Source organism: Linepithema humile, chromosome 4 (genome assembly GCF_040581485.1).
Source record: "Linepithema humile isolate Giens D197 chromosome 4, Lhum_UNIL_v1.0, whole genome shotgun sequence".
Lineage (NCBI taxonomy): Eukaryota > Metazoa > Arthropoda > Insecta > Hymenoptera > Formicidae > Linepithema > Linepithema humile.
In genome coordinates this window covers 25,180,908-25,200,492 of record NC_090131.1, presented here as the reverse complement: position 1 = coordinate 25,200,492, position 19,585 = coordinate 25,180,908, and the positions used below count along the sequence as shown (strand labels likewise).

Below are 19,585 nucleotides of genomic sequence, written 5' to 3'. Positions count from 1 at the left end.
AGTGCCGTAACCACGTGAAAGCGGCACTCTTTGACCCACATCTCTCATAAAGATCCGGGTTCGCAAGTTGTATTGTCGTAAATCTGCTCGATACCTCTATCTTAGGTTTCTATCATTCATTTCACCTGAAACACCGCTTCTATTTTTTGCGTCGTAAGCCACAAGTTTCGTTCGAACAGTTGCCGCGAAGCTATCGCAGTCGTGAACGTCAAAAAATTTTGAATCGACGTCATCGACAATTTTGTATATCGCGGCTTTTTCAAGATCCGTTATTTCGTCACGCGCGCTACGGGCCTGAGCGGCAGGTACTTCGTTCTCAAGCGAGCGACTTCACGCGGATCAGTTGTTGGATGTGAGGAACGCTTGGACGAGCGACGCGGTTATCCGCACACGCGATACGATCGCGAATGAAATATACGCCGATTATCGCGCGCGCATACCGCTCGGTACGATCGTCGTCCGCGTGCGACATCGCGCGCGAGTAGCTTCATTGAGCGGCAGTGGGCCGCCGTCTGGTGCGTGACGTATAGCTTCCGGGACCGTCGTCAGTTGCTGCTATCTCGTGTCCATAGCGAAAGGGAAAATGTCGGCGCACTGTCGACGGGGCTTGTCGTGCCGCCAGTGACCACTCGCCCGACACGTAATAACGACCGCATCGCGAGCCCGGTGATCTTAACTCCAACGGAATTCGGTCGGTAAAGAGTGCTGAGCTCTCATCAGTGCGTATCTCAATTTGACTCGACTACGCGCGAGAAAGAAAGAGACGGCTGGAAGAAAGGAGGAGAAAGAGGGAGTGAGCAAGCGGTGAGATTGCGGGACGCAGAGCGTGAGTGGAAGAGAGAGACGGAGAGCAGGTGCGAAACTACACCGCAGTGTAGAGGTCCCCGCGCAAGGGACGAGCCAGACAGTGTGGAGGAAAGAGAAAAGGCAGACGGAGGAGAGTTAGTGACATGGCGTCGTTAGCGATGTCAATAGTGAAGAATGAGTTCATCGTGGGCGGCAAGTACAGGTTGATGAGGAAGATCGGCTCGGGCTCCTTCGGCGACATTTACCTCGGCATCAACATCTCCAATGGCGAGGTAAGGGAAACGGAAACGGTTTTCTTCGCACGCGACCCATCGCTGGCCGCCAGCTCGCGGCCTCCCTCCGTTCGTATTTCCCGTTTCTGGCTCTTTGATCGCGAGCGAACTCACGGCTGTGATCGTCGTCGCGATAGTGTTTCCCCTATTTTTTTTTCTTTTTTTCCTCGACAACACCGCGATGCTCGCGCGACGAAACGGAGGCGAGATCGTCCGCGGCGCGAAACGGCGTCCGCGTTACGTCGGGAGATTTCGTCGGAGTGAAGGATTCGTTCGTCTGCCTTCCAAACGGCGAGGTCTTTTCGAGAACGATCGTGCGAGAAGCGATTTGCGGACGGATGTTCGCGAAAGAAGTGCACGCGTGTGTCGTGAATAATCGTTGACTACAATTCCATCCGAAAATTCGTATTGTCATGCGTATCGCGAATGACGTATGTAAGTCGCGACGCGGTCGAGATAAATATAAGTTGACGCTTGTCATAATAATGATGATTATCGGGATTTGGGTACGCGTATTTTGCAACCATCTGCAGAAGTGGCTCGCGGCAGATTTTTATGTCTCACTCGAGCTGGATTGAACAGCCTAACTAAACCTGCCTGTTATCCTGTATCTTACCAGGTTATAGTTTCACTTATAAATAAGAAAAATTGAATTAACAATGACGTCCGTGCGCTCGCGATGATGATGCAATTAGCCCTCATTTTATTCATTTTGCAGATTGTTTCTTTTTCAATTATCATTATTATTAGTGCACTGTGCAATTTATTTTAAGCTGAACTCAATTATGATCCATATATAGAAATGTGCCTATTGCAATATAATAAGAATACCAATATTGATAACGGCATATTTTTTTAGAAAACAATAAATGATTTAAGAAATAATAAATAGGTGATAATAAATGAGTCATAAATAATAGAATTTAAAGACTTAATGAAGAAGGAAGTCAAAATTAATATGAACTTAAATATATTAACTTTTACAATCAGCAGATAGCATTTACTTTCACATTCTGTTTTTAGACTTTAATTACTTTTTGAATTTTTTAAATTTTGTCTATTATTATTCATACAACATACATACATATTGTATTCAAGAAACAAAAGAAGTTTTTCTCTGCATAAAGAAACTATATTAACGCTTTACTTTATGAATTTAACTTCTTGCATCACGCTTCTAATCTTTGTATCAGATAAAACTTTGAAATGCAATTTTTACACATATACTGTACATTTTTATTTCAGGAGGTCGCAGTTAAGTTGGAAAATATGCGAGCTCGGCATCCTCAGCTTTTATACGAATCAAAGCTGTACAAAATATTGCATGGTGGCATAGGCATACCGCACATACGCTGGTAATTATTGCATTAATTTTTTTATTATATATTATTTAGATGATTCTCTATATAGATGTTTTCTATGTGTGCAATCGAAAGATTCATGCAATGTTTCATGCAATTAAAAGACTTTTTCACTTTTTTTAAAAACCATTGTAATGAAAGTTTTGCAACTCAAATATCATTTAAAATTTATGTGAATTTGATGACTAAGAAAACTTTTCTCACAGGTATGGCCAAGAACGTGAATATAATGTTCTTGTTATGGATCTTCTCGGACCATCTTTGGAGGATTTGTTTACTTTTTGTTCAAGAAGGTTTACGATTAAAACAGTCTTAATGTTGGCAGACCAGATGATCGGTAGGATTGAATACGTTCACTGCAAACACTTTATTCACAGAGATATAAAGCCAGATAATTTTTTAATGGGAATTGGGCGACACTGTAACAAGGTACATATTTTGATCTATTTCTACGCAATATGTCAGAGAGATTTCATTCCACATAGATGCTCTAAATTAAACAAATGTTTCAGTTATTCCTCATCGACTTTGGACTGGCAAAGAAATACAGGGATAGTCGCACAAGATTGCATATAATATATCGCGAGGATAAAAATTTAACGGGCACCGCGAGGTATGCGTCCATCAATGCACATCTTGGGATCGAACAGAGTCGTCGCGACGACATGGAATCACTCGGCTACGTTCTTATGTACTTCAATCGCGGATCATTACCTTGGCAAGGTCTCAAAGCGGCGACGAAGAAGCAGAAGTATGAAAAAATTAGTGAGAAAAAAATGTCTACGCCAGTAGAAGTCTTATGCAAGGTACGTCGGCAGCTTTACGCTAATCTTTTCACGTTCTCGCTTGTGTCATACGAGTACGATTTATTACTATTTTCTAGGGATTTCCCGCCGAATTTGCAATGTATTTGAATTACACGCGAGGTCTACGTTTTGAAGAAAGCCCGGATTACATGTATCTGCGCCAACTTTTCCGCATTCTTTTCCGTACATTGAACCATCAATACGATTATACATTCGATTGGACGATGTTGAAGCAAAAAGTAGCAAGTGGTACTGTTAGCGGCGGAGTATCAGCAGCTGGACCAGGTCTCTCTCAAGGTGCTCAAGGTGCTCAGGGGCAAGGACAAAGCCAAGGTCAGGCACCAACTCAAGCCAACGCTCAATCAGGTGCAATGAAAATGATGTTTGCAATAGACTTTTGATAGCATGTTCGCATAGTTTGTAGATTTCGCTAAAAATTCATGTGCGTCTTCGCGTCTCATCATTTCACGCTCAGTCGGAACGCTCATCATAATATTGCGCTCTGAATTGTTGAAACCTCACGCATTAATGTTTCTTAACCACTGTACTTAACGCCGAAGTACTGTTTATGTTTTTTAATTATATTGCTTATATGAGTTATCGTTTTTAACAGCAAATTACAAGCTTAAAAGATGGTTGGACCCCGCAAAACACAACGACGTTTCAATCGGCACAAATCATTCTTCCAAGAAGCCATAACACAAGCAGAGGCTCTTTGTATGCTTTTTCCCCTCCTTTCTGATCAACACTCGAAATTTTGCGGAGAAAATATATTTTCTTTACTTTACTAATGCTAACAACTGAAACTAATGGAGATTTGTATAAGTATGCTTGTATGCTAATTAACATTTAATAACAATTAATTTCACTCCATGACATTATGAATATATGAACTTGTATTAAAATTCACATTACATCCAAACTTTACTAATGGATATTCACTAAGAATCTATTTTCGTGATATTAATTTGTATTGTGATTGATACAACTGGTCACCTATTTTCATGTATAATAATTTAATGTTCCTATGTTACATCATGTCAATAGAATGATTAGTCTTAATGATTAAAATAGTCTTTTTTTTAAAAACTATTCTGAATTTGTTGTTGTTTTTGTTTGTTTTTAATTTATTTTCATCTTTTTATTTAAGAACATTGTTGAATCATTTGAAACATTGAAAGTGATGTATTCAAACTCATTATATTAAAGTTTTTTTTTTTTTTTTTTTTTTTTTTTGGTCTTTTGTTCCACACGCTGAACTGCTTTATTGTGCTATATTGTGCTTCCAGAATTAATTTCTTTTGATTAAGTAAGATTAGACTTTAGCGTCGTATACTGCATTTTAGAATATATATGTAATACCAGTGTTATTCTTGATTTTATCTGCGTATATCGCGCGAAGTGATACTGATCTCAAAAAAGTACTTAAATAAGACTTGGCATTTGCACTGCTGTTAAATGCAAAGCATTAACTTAAAGGAAAAGTTAAATTTGCATTATTCATAGCATTGTCGTGACAACAGAATGGTACGAGAATCATTTTTATGTAATTTCAAAAACAAATTTTTATTTGTTCCAGGAGCGCGCTAAGACTAACTCCTCATTGTAGCAACAATCTCGATCGCTAAAGTGTTTCAAACGAGGTACCGAACTTATTAAAAAAAAAAAAAAAAGTTGTTATTCAAAGAGTCACATCAGTCAACACTCTAACTTCGCAGAGACGAAAATCCAATTATGTGATTACAAACGCAGCTTTCGTGCGTGCGCGACACGGGAAACATGATGTGTTGCACAATTACCAGGCTACACACGAGTTGTTTTCTGTGCAACTTAGAGTTTCGGTTGATTAAACTCTTTGGATTTGGAAACGAGTGAGAGACCAGCTAGCCAGAAAGTGGCTTGTTCTTATTTTGTTATTACATATTTAATTTACCGTTGGTAATCATTGAAAATAAAGGTTTTGATGCTCTGAAAGAAGATCCTTGTAAAAGAGTGCATGTGGTATCGGACTTGATTTATAGTGGGTGATTTAATCCGCGGAGTTCGCCGTGTAACTTTCATGGAGAGAAAGAGAGGACATTCAAACCATACTTTGAATGCTCGCGTTAATCCGTGGAGCGCGTCGTGTAACATTTTATATCTACTCTATGAACCGAAGGAGAGATAATGAAAACAAAAAGAAAAAGGGAAAAAAAAAAACAATACGTGAGTGTTTTGTGAGAGTATGAGCACTACCATTAGAGACGAACTGACATCCTTGCTTCCTGAATTTTTGTTTTGTCTTCAATATATCGTACGAGCATAATACTAGCGTATGTGGAATGTTGAGAAAATGTTAATATTTTTCTTATCACAAGAATGGCATGTCAATAGTATCAAAGATCCTGGCACGGTATCTTTGACACGCTTGACCGGAATAACTTTTTTTTACATGAATAAACGATCATGTTCTCCTACCCTCCCCGATATAATATTGACAAGTAAGAGTTAAAGATACCTTAATATTAAGACAACAATCTAACTTTTAAGTATGTACCGTATTATATCGAGTAACGAATCGTACTCCATCGAGAAACGAACAAAACGACTAACGATTCTACCATAGAGATATCCCTCGATTTACTCTCTTTCTGTCTGTGAATATGTTTACTATGAATTGCAAAAGAGTAAAAAAAAAAAAATGTCGCGAAAGAAAGCAGAAGAAACTTCGAAATGGCGGGAAGTAGTTACAGGCTTACTCTTGCCTCGACGATGTAAAGGGTATTGTCTCGTTCGGAAAGTATCCCTGTAACTGAGGCTCTAGCTGAACAACTCTTCCGTATATATAGTTTTAATAGCTGAGACTGTGCAGTAGCTGTTTCACGTGCTGTTGCTTCAAATTTAAGTTTCATATTTTGTATACACATCACAAGGGACTTCATGACCAACAAATGTTCTCGTACATACATATTATATATATATATATGTATGTATATATACATATACACACACATATATATATATATATAAACAAATACACATACACCGAGAAAAAAAGAATTGCCTCGGACAGTCAGAATATACTTACTGATGTCGGTGATTACTAGAAAATTATCGTTTCTATCTCATTTAAGATTTTTAGTTGTATTATTCATTCTAGACGCTAAACTCTTCACGTCCATGTTTTTGCGAGCATTAGTTCCAAAAGAATATTATAATCATATATCTTTAACGAAATACTATTAAGCGTGCGTTACACGTCCTCGTAGTAGGTACTACCAGTCGTCCGGTCAGCCTTAACTGCGATTACGCACGCGAAGTTTTAAAGAAAAAAAAAAAGCTTATTAAATTTGAACAAGCGGATTTACGCTGCCTGGACACCTTTTGTTTTTTCTTTTTTTTTCTTCTTTTTTTTTGAGAATACGAGGAAAGATATAACCAATAACCAGTCCTCTCGATTGAATGCGTGATTAATTATTATTAAAAGAGAATAAATAAAAAGTGTAAAAGAGAGTGCGCGTCACCAATGCTGTGAGAGTGAATGAGCGAGTAAGTTAATAAACTAATGATATATGCACTTAAATACTATCCGCTGTGTGTATGTGTGTACGTATGTACGCGTACGGGATACGTGTACGCACATACGCACATATACATGCCTGTATGTATAATAAAATTGTGACAGTAATTAAGGCATACATTATTTCATAAATATTTGAGGATTACATCAACGGTTTACTGCTCCTTTTATCTCTACAAATAAAAAACTGGAATATTGTACTATAAAAATTTCTGTTTCATTAAATGTTTAGCGGTAATCGTGATAATATTATGATATCGGGCCGTTGCCTATATGACATGTAGCAACGGTGAAAGTATATATATGATATTTTGGTCGAGGTGGGTGACGTGCCTGCTCCGCGAGACCACGAACATTACTTTCTATAATTGTGATACCATCACCACTTAGGGTACACATAACAAAGAATAATTGTGTAAATATTTTTAGATCGTATATTTGACAATTCTTAAGGACATATATATATATATATAATACAGAAAAGCCGCGGAGGCACACGATTTCTCCTCTGAATTGTTAATACTAAACATTGCGTTTATAACGTAACGAACGGAGCCTCCCAAGGCGCGGTGCACCGGTCATCGCGCTGTAGCCCATCGGAAATAAATAAACATTGCACGAGTGCAAATTACGAATTACTAGATCTGCCCTGTACCTCTTTCGCACCGACGCAACGCGTGCGCGCGTAAAATTCTCCGTATAAAAAACCTAATTAACTCTTCGTAACAATATATATAATTAGCTCCCTCCTGTTTTTTTCCTTACAGAATGCGATAAGGTGCGGCAACATAGTATAAAATATCACTATATAAATCATGAAAATATTAGAAAAAGTCTCTTGCACGGTATATTGCTTGAATGCTTCTGTGATCACGTACTTTGCCGCCGGGAAATAAATAATAAAGCAACGCGGGTTTCTAATAGTATAGTAGAGTGTGAATTTTCCTAAGTTCTTGCGGTCCTACGTTAACCAAGAAGGATTGTTCGGGGCCGTTGTAAGGGATCTTTATTTCGGCGGCGAGTAGCTTGCGTTCGTGCATCGCCGCCGCCATCTCTCGATTCGGATACACGGCGAAATTCGCTTCCGCTCTTCCGCCGGGCGTACGTTTGATAGCCTCGCGACGCACCTGAGCCTGAAGAAAATACATTTTTTGAACATTCAGTGTTTTACAGTGCGTGTAATCTGCACTCTTATCTATCCATTAACTTACCGCCAGCTCGTCGGCTCGTTCCTTCAGCTGTATGATGTTCCTTCGCCGTTCCAATAAGTAATGATAAGACACTTCGGGCACTTTACGCCTCAAATCAGGAACCGTCGGATACACTACGGTCTTCGCGACGTCCTGAAATGTGAACAAGTGTATTTTATATAAGGGAATATTTCGATAATCAATAATAATTATCGTGAGGCCTCAGTCAGCAATCGATAGTCACCTTAACGAGCTCGGTGGTCCTCTTCCGCAATTCTTGAATCGTCGAGTCCGGAGATCTGAGAGTCGACGGCGTCGATAATGGCTCCAAACTATCTAATTTCCGTCGTAGAACGTCGCACAATATCTTTTTCTTTTGCTGGTGTTCGTTACTCAAGGCTTCCTTGAGAGCGTTTATTTCCTGTACGTAATATTTGTTATCCAAAGTGCTCATTATCGAAGTGCTTCCCGTCATGCTATCCGCGCCAGATGTTGATGTCGGTTTCTTGCCAACCGACTTCAGCTTTTCCTTCAATTGTCCTTTCTCCGTTTCCAGACTGTCGATATCGGTTTGTAGATGATCCATCGTCTCTTCGAATTCTTTCTCCTATTATCAAACAAATATAACATTTAAAAAATTATCAGTAAATTATAATATATATTATTGTGAAAAAAAAAGAAATACCTTGCGTTTTAACTGATTCTGCGCCTCGTCTAATTTTCTCTTTAGCTTTTCAACGTTCATCTCGTGTTCATGCTGTTGCGTCGCAAATCGCTTTTCGGCCAATTCCTTTCGCAACGTCATTTGGGACAGTTCTTCCTGCTTTTCCCGCAGAGCTAATCTCGCTTCGCGTATATCGCCATCTCTTGTTTCGAGTTTTCTAACATAAAAAAAAAGATATCAAGATTATCAAATAATCTTCAAAAAGTACACAAATATCCAGATGTACACACCTGCTAAGTATTTTCGTTTCCTCCGATTCCTTCCTCACCGCACTCGCTCTAACCACGATTGGCGTTATCGATTCGTTCTCCATAGATTGCTGCTGACTCTGCGTCTGTCCGCTTATAGCCAATTCGTTTTCGCATTCGGCCATCTTCTGCGCCAGATTCGCCGCCAGTTGTTGTATCACCGTCAAGCTGGTTTTGATAGTGGCGACAGGTCCGAGGTCTTCCGTATCGTACACCTTTTCGCTAGAAGTCGCGGCCATTTCCTTCAACTTGTCGGCCGTGAGTCCCGTATCCAAATCTGGAGACAATTGAACTCAATGTAAATATTACAGAAAGATCGATTTTTAAGAGAAATTCATCAAATACTCACCGCCATTTCCGGTGATAGCCTGCAAAGCGCTCTTCAATAGATTTTGGAGTGTCTTTATTATTTTTACAGCGTGTTGATAGCACGTCGAGAATTGCTCGTTGCAGTCTTTGTCTAATCCTAAATTGGCGGCTACGGAGAACGCTGGGCCGGCGTGATCGCGCGGTACTCGCCTTCTAGCCGACTTCAAGTGTTGCTGGATTACTTCGCACGTTGTTTCCACGTGTTGACAAAGTAGACCTAATAATAAAGGACGTATTATACCAAGATATACTTTGTTTATAAAAAAAATCAATGCACTCCATAAAATAATTCTAGTGACATTTGGTTCTACAAAATATTAAGTTAACATTTACGTAAATTTTCTTAAATAAATACTAATTGTATTCTGATATTGTTGTCGATTCTTTAACTTCTCATCAACATTGAATATGCAAAGTTTTACTAAATGGAAAGGTTTGCTTTGAAATGCGTCGATTAGTTTTTATAAACAGCGTATTAATCCATCAAATGTTACGTACCTATGTCACCACTCTCTCCTTGTATCAGTGCTTTAATCGCCGCAGCGTCGGTAGCAATGGCATCGCACGTGCTGCCCAAAGTTCTCGTGCCGTTAACGATCAAACGCGCCTGATTGATAGTCGTATTTTCCCCGAACAGCACTGAGAACATCGTCGCGAAGTATCCGCAACACTTCTCGATAGCGTCCATCGGCAAATTCTCATCCAACTGATCTCTCTTAGCCAGTTCGATCAGTGAATCCAAAGATTTCTCTTGCGCCGCCATTTCCGGATAAGCCGCGCCCGCTTTAAGCAGCATTTCCGGGTTGCAGGAGTTCAGAGTCGACTCGAAGCAGCTTAGCGTCGTTTGTAAGGCATACATGTGTGAACACAGACGAGATCTAAACGAGTATTGCGCCACCGAGTGACCTCTCACTACAGAAGCTCTGCAACAAAAATAAATAAAATATATAAAAAGTTATTCGAAACTCGCACAATAAAAATTTAATTTAATTTAAATTGTATGATGAAATAAAATAAAATTATCGCGTTACCTGTCTATCTTCTCGATCGATCTGTACTTCTCTCGCACTTGCGAGATTAATATCTCCGTTTTCTGCGTCATTCTCGGTATCAGAAGAAGCATTAATATCGCGTCGTGGTCTCCGCCGCGAGTCAAAAATGCGGGCGGCATGAAGGATAGCAAATAGCACACGTGGTTCCGCGCCTCCTCGGCGTCCAAGCGACGCAACTCGAGATCGACCGCCTTGGTTTGCGCTCGAGTCTCGGCGAACGTTTTCTGGAAGTCTAATATCTCTGCCAGTTGCTGGTCCGCGCCTGAATCGTAAACAGTACAAGAATTTGTAAGAAAACTAACTTATTTATCTAATAATTTTACACGCTATTTTATTTTCTACCTCGAATATTAGTCTTGGTGGATTCTGTCGACTGAACTCGTTGCTGCAATTGCAAGCATTGCTCCTGCAGTTGGTGCGTGAGTTCGCGGAACTTCGTGATGGTTAATTCGCGATCCGCGAGTGTTTCCAGCGCGGCGTCTCGGTGCCGTTGCGCGTCGCGTGCCGCTCCAAGAGCGAGATCCAATTCCTCGCGAAGCTCCAATTCCAATTCTTTGGACGATTCGGCCAATTGATCAGACATATCCTAGTCGCATAAGTTTTACATTTGTCATTTCCGTCATTTTAATAGATTTGTCGCAGACTACATATTTGGTAATACAAAGTTCTGCGTACCTGCAAAGCTTCCAAGTCCGCGACAGCCTCTTCTAATTCAATTACTTTTTCCTCCAAAGCCATTTTCTTCTCGCCTAGCATTTCGACCATTTCCTCGGCTCCTAATGCCGCATCAACCTACAAGATAAAAATACGTAAGACATAACCGAGGGAAGAGATATTATTTTCATTCGTGAAAACGATATATACTTGTTCTTGTAGATCCGCTATCTGATGTTCCATTTCTTCGACACGCGCAGATAACTTTTCTTTCGTGCGACTCAACTCCAAAATCTCAGACTTCTTCTGATCCATGTCCTTTTGCAGTTTCTGGAATTCGTGCTTCTCGTGCGCCAACAAATCGCGCATTTTCACGAGCGTTTCGCGCAATCTATTGTTCTGCTGTTCCAATTGCTTCACCTCATAGTTCGATGTCCCTGTAGTCATTCCACCGCCGGCTGCCTATTTGCGAAGAAATAATATCATTCAAAACCACGCCAAAAAAAGATAATATTGACATATTAATATTACATAATAATTGAATTATTTTTAATAAAATGAAAACAAGATGTTATACCCGTTCGGACATTTCTGTGCGTAATATCTCTAAATCCAACGTTTGTTCCTCCAATTTTTCCTTGAGTTGTTCTAATTCAATTTGAAGGGTTTCCGCTTTCTCTTCTGCCATTTCCTTATCTAACGTGGCCATTTCTGCTGTCTCCGCGATACCGGACATTTCTTCCTGGAATTTTTCCTTTGCCACATAAGCTTCTCTGGCTTCTTGTCGAGCTCGTTGAAGATCTCTCTGGAGGCTCGCCTTGTAGAAGTAATAGAAATAATTAGGGTATTCATTTTCGAAATTAAATATATTTTCGATGCTCACACAAACCAATTTTTTAAAAATAAATTTCATGTCGCATTTACTCACTTGACTTTCCATGACTTTAGCCTTGAACTCGAGAAGCTGTTCGATTTGGAGTTTTGTCTTTTCGAAATCCTTCATCTTCTCTTTGTCCTGCATTCGCTTCACACGTAAAGTTTCTACTTTGTCAGTAAGATCGCGTACCTGTGAAATATTAAATACGATATACGTATATGTGTGAACGTAATTTTGAAAAGTAAATGACTGCAGTGCAATAAGACAGAAAATTTCCTGTGAATATGCACCGTGTAAGAAGAATTTCAGTTCACCTGAGATTTCAAGTTATCATTCTCTTGTATAAGCTGCAAGTGTGACAATTTTTCTTCCACCAGGTTCGCGGCCGCTGCCGAACCTGCCATCACCTGGCCGGGCACGAACTGCGGTTTCAACGTTTCTACAAAACCTGTCTGAATTACAGAAAGGAGAAAATAAGAAATTTATCTGCGCTTCGTAGTTGGGTGTTCTTTTTATTATCGCATGAAAGAATTGTGTAATCGCCAAAGAGTCTCTTCAAAGTCCTCTGAACCTGCGTACCTGTGTCAACTTGAAACACATATACACACGGTATATAAACTGAATGATATATGAATGGCGCACAAACAAAGGTAACATAATTACTCTCAAAATGCGGCAATGAAAAAAACACCCCACATTTCCTATAACGAGAATAATATAATGGTGTTTATGCGATAATGCCATTGTTTCTGTATTTACATTTGAGTGGAATTAGTTTGTCTTACGGTGATTAATGAGAGATTAGTAGTGACAGCGCAAAACACCAACAAGCTACACCGAATAACTCTATTAGTACTAACGAATATATAAGGAGACCCAGTTGATGAGCTGAATCGTGTTATGTGGTAACATTTACGAAAAGGGTATACTAAAGTCAGAGCATCAAACTATTTCATCTATCACGTCCTAACGACAGTCGCACATGTGCCACTTGCATTCCCGCGTTCCAGAACGACTAACTTTTAACAGATACAACTGCGGGACATGAATCGGTCAGGCAAAGTTACGTCTTTGTACCATGATGCTGTTATTAAAATTCGCCCACGCTAAGTGTTAGTATTATTATCCTTGCGACACAATACAACAGGAATCAGTCCTAACTGTGGAAGGACAGTGTCGGATACCCTTTTTTTCCCCTCCCCCCATTGTGAATCGCAAGCTATCCGATTCCGCTGTAAATCGAAGCATCATAGAACTTAGTTAGTGAAGCTGATGTTAAACTGAATGGTGGAGATATGGCGCAGAATAAAATGAAACCAAATCCGTAATCCGCTAAGGACGGACGGGCGCGTGCCCGTTAAAGGTGTGCAATGACGCTATTTGTTACGAAAGTTATGTGTTACGATGCTTCATGATCGACAAACAGCTAGGATGAGAAAGAACAAGATATTAGAGGTGATTAAAAAAAATTGAGAGATATTACAATTAATGAGAATTAATTACATTATTGTGATCATCTTGGGCCTTTGGCTTTTTGCCGGGAGGCGAGCTCGTGCTAGGGGACTTCTGAAACACGTATACGTGCATTCCATATGAATCATTCTGTGGCAACGGAGTCCTCTAACTTGTTTTCAAAATTTACAAATTTCTTTTTTTTTCTCTTAATTCGCATCGTTAATTCTATCTCACGTCTTTCCAAGCCCACTTTCCAGTCATAACAAAACGCATACGTGCACAATCGTAGTTGTCTTATCACCGAGTCACAGAATAAGATTCTTTGCACATGAAGGTAAGAAACATAGAAATAATCGAAAGACCTAGATATTTCAAAATATTCGAACCTGCTTGTTAGTTAAAAATAGTAAAGATACAAAAATATAATAAGCAACTTGTCCGTAGGAAGTATACCACTCATCATATGTATATATCATGCTTGAAATCTTTTGGATAACATTCTTTGCGGATAGACTTTGCTCTATATTTAATATAATTTTTATACTATATTATATAGTCTATTATCATAGCTCGCAGTATATGTCTTACCTCAATAAATGATGCGCGCTTTGAAGCAGTGGTTGGCGCTGGAATTAATGACTCGCCGCCATCCCTACGTTCATGCTGCGATCCAGTTAAACTTTCTGTGCTTGGAGCACTTAATAATGTTCTACTTCCACTCAAGGATAATCGAGAACTGTAAAATGACAGAAGATATTTAACAATATATTTGCTGCGCTAGGTTGATTGCAACATCGTGATCGTGATAGAAATTCGAGTTTGCATTATTTATATCAGAATGAGAAAATAAAGATTCACAAAATGATATGAAATCATAATAAAAACGTCAAAAATATTAATATAATTGTCCGAAAGAAACTTTAGAACATTACTGAAAATATAGGTTTGAAGCAAGAATTCTTGTAAAAATGCGCTATAAATGATAAAATATGTTTAATATTTATTTCGACATTTGATATTCAATTATCGATACTACTCAATGTAATAATAAGATAACAAAAATAATTGCAAATTTTTTACTAATCAAAAATATAAAAAAAATACACATATAAAAGCTTTATGAAAAGCATAGTGGCAATGATTTATGCTTTAAGGCGGCAGAGTACTTTAGATATTCAATAATGCAGTTGGCATTTTGATATAGCGACATAGTACGATTGCTTTCAAGATATCTATATAAGCAGTGGCGATAAAAAAAATACACATTGCTGATACACCAATTTGCCAAAATTTAGTTTACGATTTACAGTAATCTTACCCAGAAAGTTTGTCAGATTGCTGGCGAGTAACATTCGCAGGAGATGTTTTTCTCCGTACACTTTTATGTAAGCAGCATATACATTTTAAGAATTTATTAATTATATACTCGCCTGTCTATTTTTGTATTGGAATTAGCAAGAGAAATAGCACAATAATTGCTTGTTTTAACCCTCAACATTATTATATGACGTAAAACTTACGCTGTAGGTTCGTTCCTTCGACGCATACTAATGCTAGCATGAAAATTGTGGAATAAGGATTCTTAAATTTCATGAAACTAATTCAACAGACATTATTATTCTTTATGTAAATAGATTGGGCACTGCTTAATTACCGATTAGTTCTACAGTTTTCAATTTTGCAATATACAGAACATTTTACTTCAAATGTGCTATATTACTGTAGCACTTTCTTGTAGCATTTTAATTATAAGGTGTATATAGTTTGCTATTTGCAGTATAATTCATATTTACAGTTTATTACATTTGTAGAAACAACAATCTGGGAGGCTCTTATTTTATATTTGTGAGAATTTACCTATTTAGACGACTCCTGGCTCTAGCAGCGCTGTCGTCAGGTGTAGTGGCACTGCTACCTGCCGAAGAAGGACTAACAGGTTCTGTCCTATTGCCAGCTTCATCCAGAAGTATAAGCTGTGTCTGACGCGCAAACATGCCATGATTTTCCGCACACTGTGGCAATAGAAACAAAAAATACAGTTTCTTCTTCTAAAATAAATTGCTTTATACAATAAGAATATATATATAAAGCTATCTTGTCTTGAATTTAAAAAATGGTTTTTATTATAAAGCATGTGAAGAAAAAATATTATAAAAAATCTAGAAAGCGATATTGTCGCAAATCATGTAAAAAGAGACAACATTTTACACAATTGTACATTTTTAAATATATAATTTATCCACAATAATAAAATATAATACAATTTATCACAGCGTGTCAAAGACTTTCAGCGACCTATACAAATTTATGTGTCATGTAACCTTAATGTGCACTTCTTGACTTATCTAATAGAACCGAGGCAACTTTTTGAGGATGATTAAACATTAGTGTTTACTATTGTAAACCATATAATATTATTCGAAATTCGAAAAAATTAGTATATTTACTCGTTACTCACCTTGAAGTACACCTGGCCTTTGACAGTGCCGTTGTTTTTCCCCTTCGGTTCATCGAGTATCACGCCGATCCATTTGCCCGACGCGAAGGCCGGGTGGCCCACGTAGGCTATTACGCCTTGGCAGTCCTTTACAGGAACCTCGACGCGTTGACCAGCTTTGAATGACATCTTCGTCGCGCTGAATCTGTCAACCGCGACTCGTCGCAGACGAACGCATCAGCTGTATATTACTAACCTTCGTGCGGTTCTTCGTAAACGCCACTTTACACTTGCTTCGCGAACTAATATTCGAAAATAATATCGTGTCGATTGTTCGATGAATTGCAACCCTTTTAGAAAGATAGATTGTCCGTGTTATCTGTGTTACGATATTATATGTCTACTGACAGTTGTTATCACACTTTTGCAGGTGGCACATATAGAGATTAGCTCTTTTAGTTTTCACTTAATAGAGAGAAAAGTTAATTAACATCAGCTATGTTTAGAAAATGCACTGCTTGTGCAACAACTGGACGGTTCTGCAACTATCGAGCGAAAAACTTTCTTCAATAGAGCAAGAATATAACCTCTTCTCGCAGTATAACATAAATGACAGTTTTTATCGTTTTTGTCGTTTTTAATTAATAATAATGAATAATGACTTATATGAATATGAATATCTTACAATGTTATGAAATATTCAACAGAATTGTAAAAAAATATATATAAATTATTAATACAGAATATGCATATATGAGAAAAATAATATTGTAAAATAATAATTGATAAATAATAACCTTTGCAGAATTATATATTCTGAATACTGCAAGAATACGGTCAATTTACAAGAGCACTACGCCTTGGATTTTCGGATCGAATAAATTCTTGCGAGCGATACCTGCTGTATTCCTAATGTCACGCTGGCCAATCGACAAAGTGCACTATACTCTTCAAATCGAATAATCTCTTATCAAAATCTACATTCTTTATACTACATCAGTTGAATTCAACATTCAATTCTTAAAATTTATATTAACACTTTTACATTTATTAAATTTTTTTACATAAAAGTCTGTAATTTTTTTTCCTTTTTGCTCTAAACTTATTCAAAGTGTAAGAATAAATTCGTATAAATTTATATAATTGCAAGTGAATATAAGAAAATTTATTAATTTGTTAACATAAATATACATTAGATATGCAATTGACCAATTTTCTTATGCATATGCATTATGCAAGTTTGAACGTGCCTTAAGAAAGTGCAATTCGAACTCACTAGAAATGCACTCTTATTAGAAACTGTTCCGTGATCATAGGGAATCTTCAGATACGGTTTATGTGTACTATTTTAGATTACTTTACGTGACGTGTGTGATGTAGGATTTGTTTTCAACCGCGTTCGGAGATGTTTATTACTACTTTGCGTTTCGGATGGTTAAGTGAATAAATTTTTGTACTGTTGGACAATGGCTAATCATTACGAGGTTCCAAATTGGTAAGTTCATATAATGGATTCTCAGCGGTTTAGTAAAGAATTTACATTGTTTACGCAATTACGTATTACGATTTTTATTGCTCTGCAAAAAAAAGTAGCGACGTCCAACACTTTACTACATATATGTTGTAACATTTGCCAGGGCAGGGAAGCCACCAGTGGGATTGCATTTGGATGTACTGAAAAATGACAAATTAATACAGGTAAATCGTTAACTGTCACTTTTTTGGAATTCTATCATCTTTTAAACTATATCACTCTTTACAAATATTCTCTGTAGAAACTCATGGTGGATGAGAAAAAATGTTACTTATTTGGCCGCAATCAACAGCTGAATGACTTCTGCATTGATCACGCATCCTGCTCTCGGGTTCACGCTGCTCTTGTTTACCACAAGCATCTCAATCGTGCATTCTTAGTTGATTTAGGAAGTAGTGAGTACAAAATTTATGTCAATATCAGTTTACTTTTATTTTTTAAATGAATACTTTATTATGAATGAATATTATGAATAGTTTACTAATATTTTTTAAATGAATACTTTATAACAATAAAGCATTGAATCTTTTTTTTAAATAGATAGTAAAATCTATATGTTCAAAGAAAAAATATTATTATATCTTATGAAAAACTTGGTGTAACTGCAGAAATATCTATTGTATTTCATGAAAACTATCCGACAACTTTTCAGCACATGGGACTTTCATTGGAAATTTACGTTTAGAAGCTAACAAACCTACTCAGTTACCAATTGACAGTACGTTTCATTTTGGAGCGTCTACTCGTTATTATATAATAAGAGAAAGACCTCAGACTGGTGCTAGGCCTATAATTGAAGAACTGGAAAAGTTATCTGAGGATATGGATGCTGGTGGATTGTTAGGTCTACCTGAAACAGAAACAGAACTGGACGTAGGTCTCAAAAGTTCAATAATATGTATTAAAACTTTGAAACATCTTCGTTTTATCTAATGTAATTTAATTAATTATAAATTTTAGAATCTAACGGAATTTAATACAGCTCACAATCGACGGATCTCCATGCTTGGCATAACAGACGACGAGATGCACAAGCCAACGCGTAAACGAAAGAAAAAAGGGATTACTTTCAATGACGATGAAGAAGTAATCAATCCTGAGGATGTTGATCCTTCAGTCGGGAGGTTTCGTAATCTTGTACAAACGACAGTTGTTCCTAGCAAGGTACACATTGTGCTCCTATGGATTACTGCAGAAAAAGCAGTGTCAAAAAAGTAATCGTGTAATTAAGAAGTTTAATTTAACAAGACGTATTCTTATTACAGAGAATGCGTATGGAAGGTGGTCTTATATCACTGACGGAGGATCATAATCTATTGAAGCATATGCAGCCTACGTCTACCACTCCTCAGCTCTATCACGATCTACCTCCTGAGCAATTCACACCGTCCGCCTTGTCGGCAATGAATCCATTCTCCACAGCCCTCACATCGCTGACATCGCGGCTCGGCATCGCGTTGCCCAATCCAGCGCCCGAAGTGGAAATGACGCCGAATCAGATACCGCAGGAAGTACAGCAAGTACAAGAGCACATGGCAGGTACGAATGAGTCAAGAGCGATGGAACCGAAGAAGAAGAAATATGCCAAAGAGGCATGGCCCGGGAAAAAACCGATACCGACGCTCCTAGTGTAATAAAAAAAATTACCATTCGCATATTGTAATCCAATATTGTCTTTCCGAGAAGGTCATTTCACAAAACAGTGTACATCTTTAGGACAATTTAATGAGTGCTAATATTTAAGTCCGCTCCATGTTTATCATGGTATATTTTTTTGTGAAAATACTACATTTACTTTTACTTTAAATACGATGGCAATTATGGATATAGATACACCTAGTATTTGTTTTATCAAATAGATTCCGTTATTGTAATATGATTACATTATTTGTATTATAATCTATTTTTCTCATGGACTTTAATTTAGTATATAAATTAATGATTATTAATATCATCGTTTTGTGATATAATGCGTTTTTTGAAACCTCAGCGTATTTTTTTGTAAGTATACAATCGCTCTCATTGCAATTTCAGGTGGTGAAAATAATGTAAATAAATATAAAGAAAATTTCGTTGACGTACTTTTATAAATGTCACCAAAAAAAGTTGATAAAATGACGAATATTGTATATGTTACATAAATATTATTTTGATTCAGTAAAGTTTTCGATACAAAACTGTAGTTCACATTCTTACATAATAATGTACTTTTCCCCATGCGCTGAATGAAATCTCTATAG

The 19,585-nt window shown here is 37.6% G+C and overlaps 3 protein-coding genes across 12 annotated transcripts; 2 read left to right on the top strand and 1 right to left on the bottom strand.

Annotated features, from left to right (window-relative positions):
• Positions 1-457: 457 nt before the first annotated feature.
• On the top strand, positions 458-6,913 carry LOC105672443 (casein kinase I). 4 transcript variants are annotated; one of them, XM_012367376.2, is made up of 6 exons: positions 458-1,079; positions 2,325-2,434; positions 2,647-2,869; positions 2,953-3,246; positions 3,324-3,579; positions 3,860-4,489. In XM_012367376.2, exons 1-6 carry the CDS (start codon positions 951-953, stop codon positions 3,943-3,945), a joined length of 1,098 nt encoding a protein of 365 aa, XP_012222799.1. In that variant the 5' UTR covers positions 458-950; the 3' UTR covers positions 3,946-4,489. The 4 variants fall into 4 exon arrangements, with proteins under 4 accessions (XP_012222799.1, XP_012222801.1, XP_012222797.1 ...); XM_012367378.2 differs by lacking the exon at positions 3,860-4,489 and adding an exon at positions 4,826-6,913 and having other exon boundaries at positions 480-1,079; XM_012367374.2 differs by having other exon boundaries at positions 484-1,079; positions 3,324-3,612.
• Positions 6,914-7,225: 312 nt separating this feature from the next.
• Positions 7,226-16,757, bottom strand: DCTN1-p150 (dynactin subunit 1). Of its 6 annotated transcripts, none has more exons than XM_012367346.2 (21): positions 16,609-16,757; positions 15,833-16,356; positions 15,232-15,386; positions 14,895-14,927; positions 14,693-14,752; positions 13,963-14,110; positions 13,423-13,485; positions 12,234-12,371; positions 11,971-12,108; positions 11,620-11,859; positions 11,253-11,504; positions 11,064-11,180; positions 10,731-10,974; positions 10,368-10,650; positions 9,835-10,259; positions 9,317-9,553; positions 8,950-9,244; positions 8,681-8,876; positions 8,240-8,602; positions 8,017-8,148; positions 7,226-7,938 (listed from the first exon to the last, which is right to left on the bottom strand). In XM_012367346.2, exons 2-21 carry the CDS (start codon positions 15,998-16,000, stop codon positions 7,723-7,725), a joined length of 3,903 nt encoding a protein of 1,300 aa, XP_012222769.2. In that variant the 5' UTR covers positions 16,001-16,356; positions 16,609-16,757; the 3' UTR covers positions 7,226-7,722. The 6 variants fall into 6 exon arrangements, with proteins under 6 accessions (XP_012222769.2, XP_067210512.1, XP_012222770.2 ...); XM_067354411.1 differs by having other exon boundaries at positions 13,423-13,482; XM_012367347.2 differs by having other exon boundaries at positions 15,833-16,276; positions 16,609-16,737.
• A 329-nt stretch (positions 16,758-17,086) lies between these two features.
• NiPp1 (nuclear inhibitor of protein phosphatase 1) lies at positions 17,087-19,522 on the top strand. 2 transcript variants are annotated; one of them, XM_067354458.1, is made up of 6 exons: positions 17,087-17,306; positions 17,449-17,509; positions 17,638-17,740; positions 17,998-18,218; positions 18,306-18,509; positions 18,611-19,522. In XM_067354458.1, the coding sequence occupies exons 1-6, from the start codon at positions 17,278-17,280 to the stop codon at positions 18,977-18,979; spliced, it is 987 nt and encodes a 328-aa protein (XP_067210559.1). In that variant the 5' UTR covers positions 17,087-17,277; the 3' UTR covers positions 18,980-19,522. The 2 variants fall into 2 exon arrangements, with proteins under 2 accessions (XP_067210559.1, XP_012222803.1); XM_012367380.2 differs by having other exon boundaries at positions 17,088-17,306; positions 17,587-17,740.
• Positions 19,523-19,585: the final 63 nt, after the last annotated feature.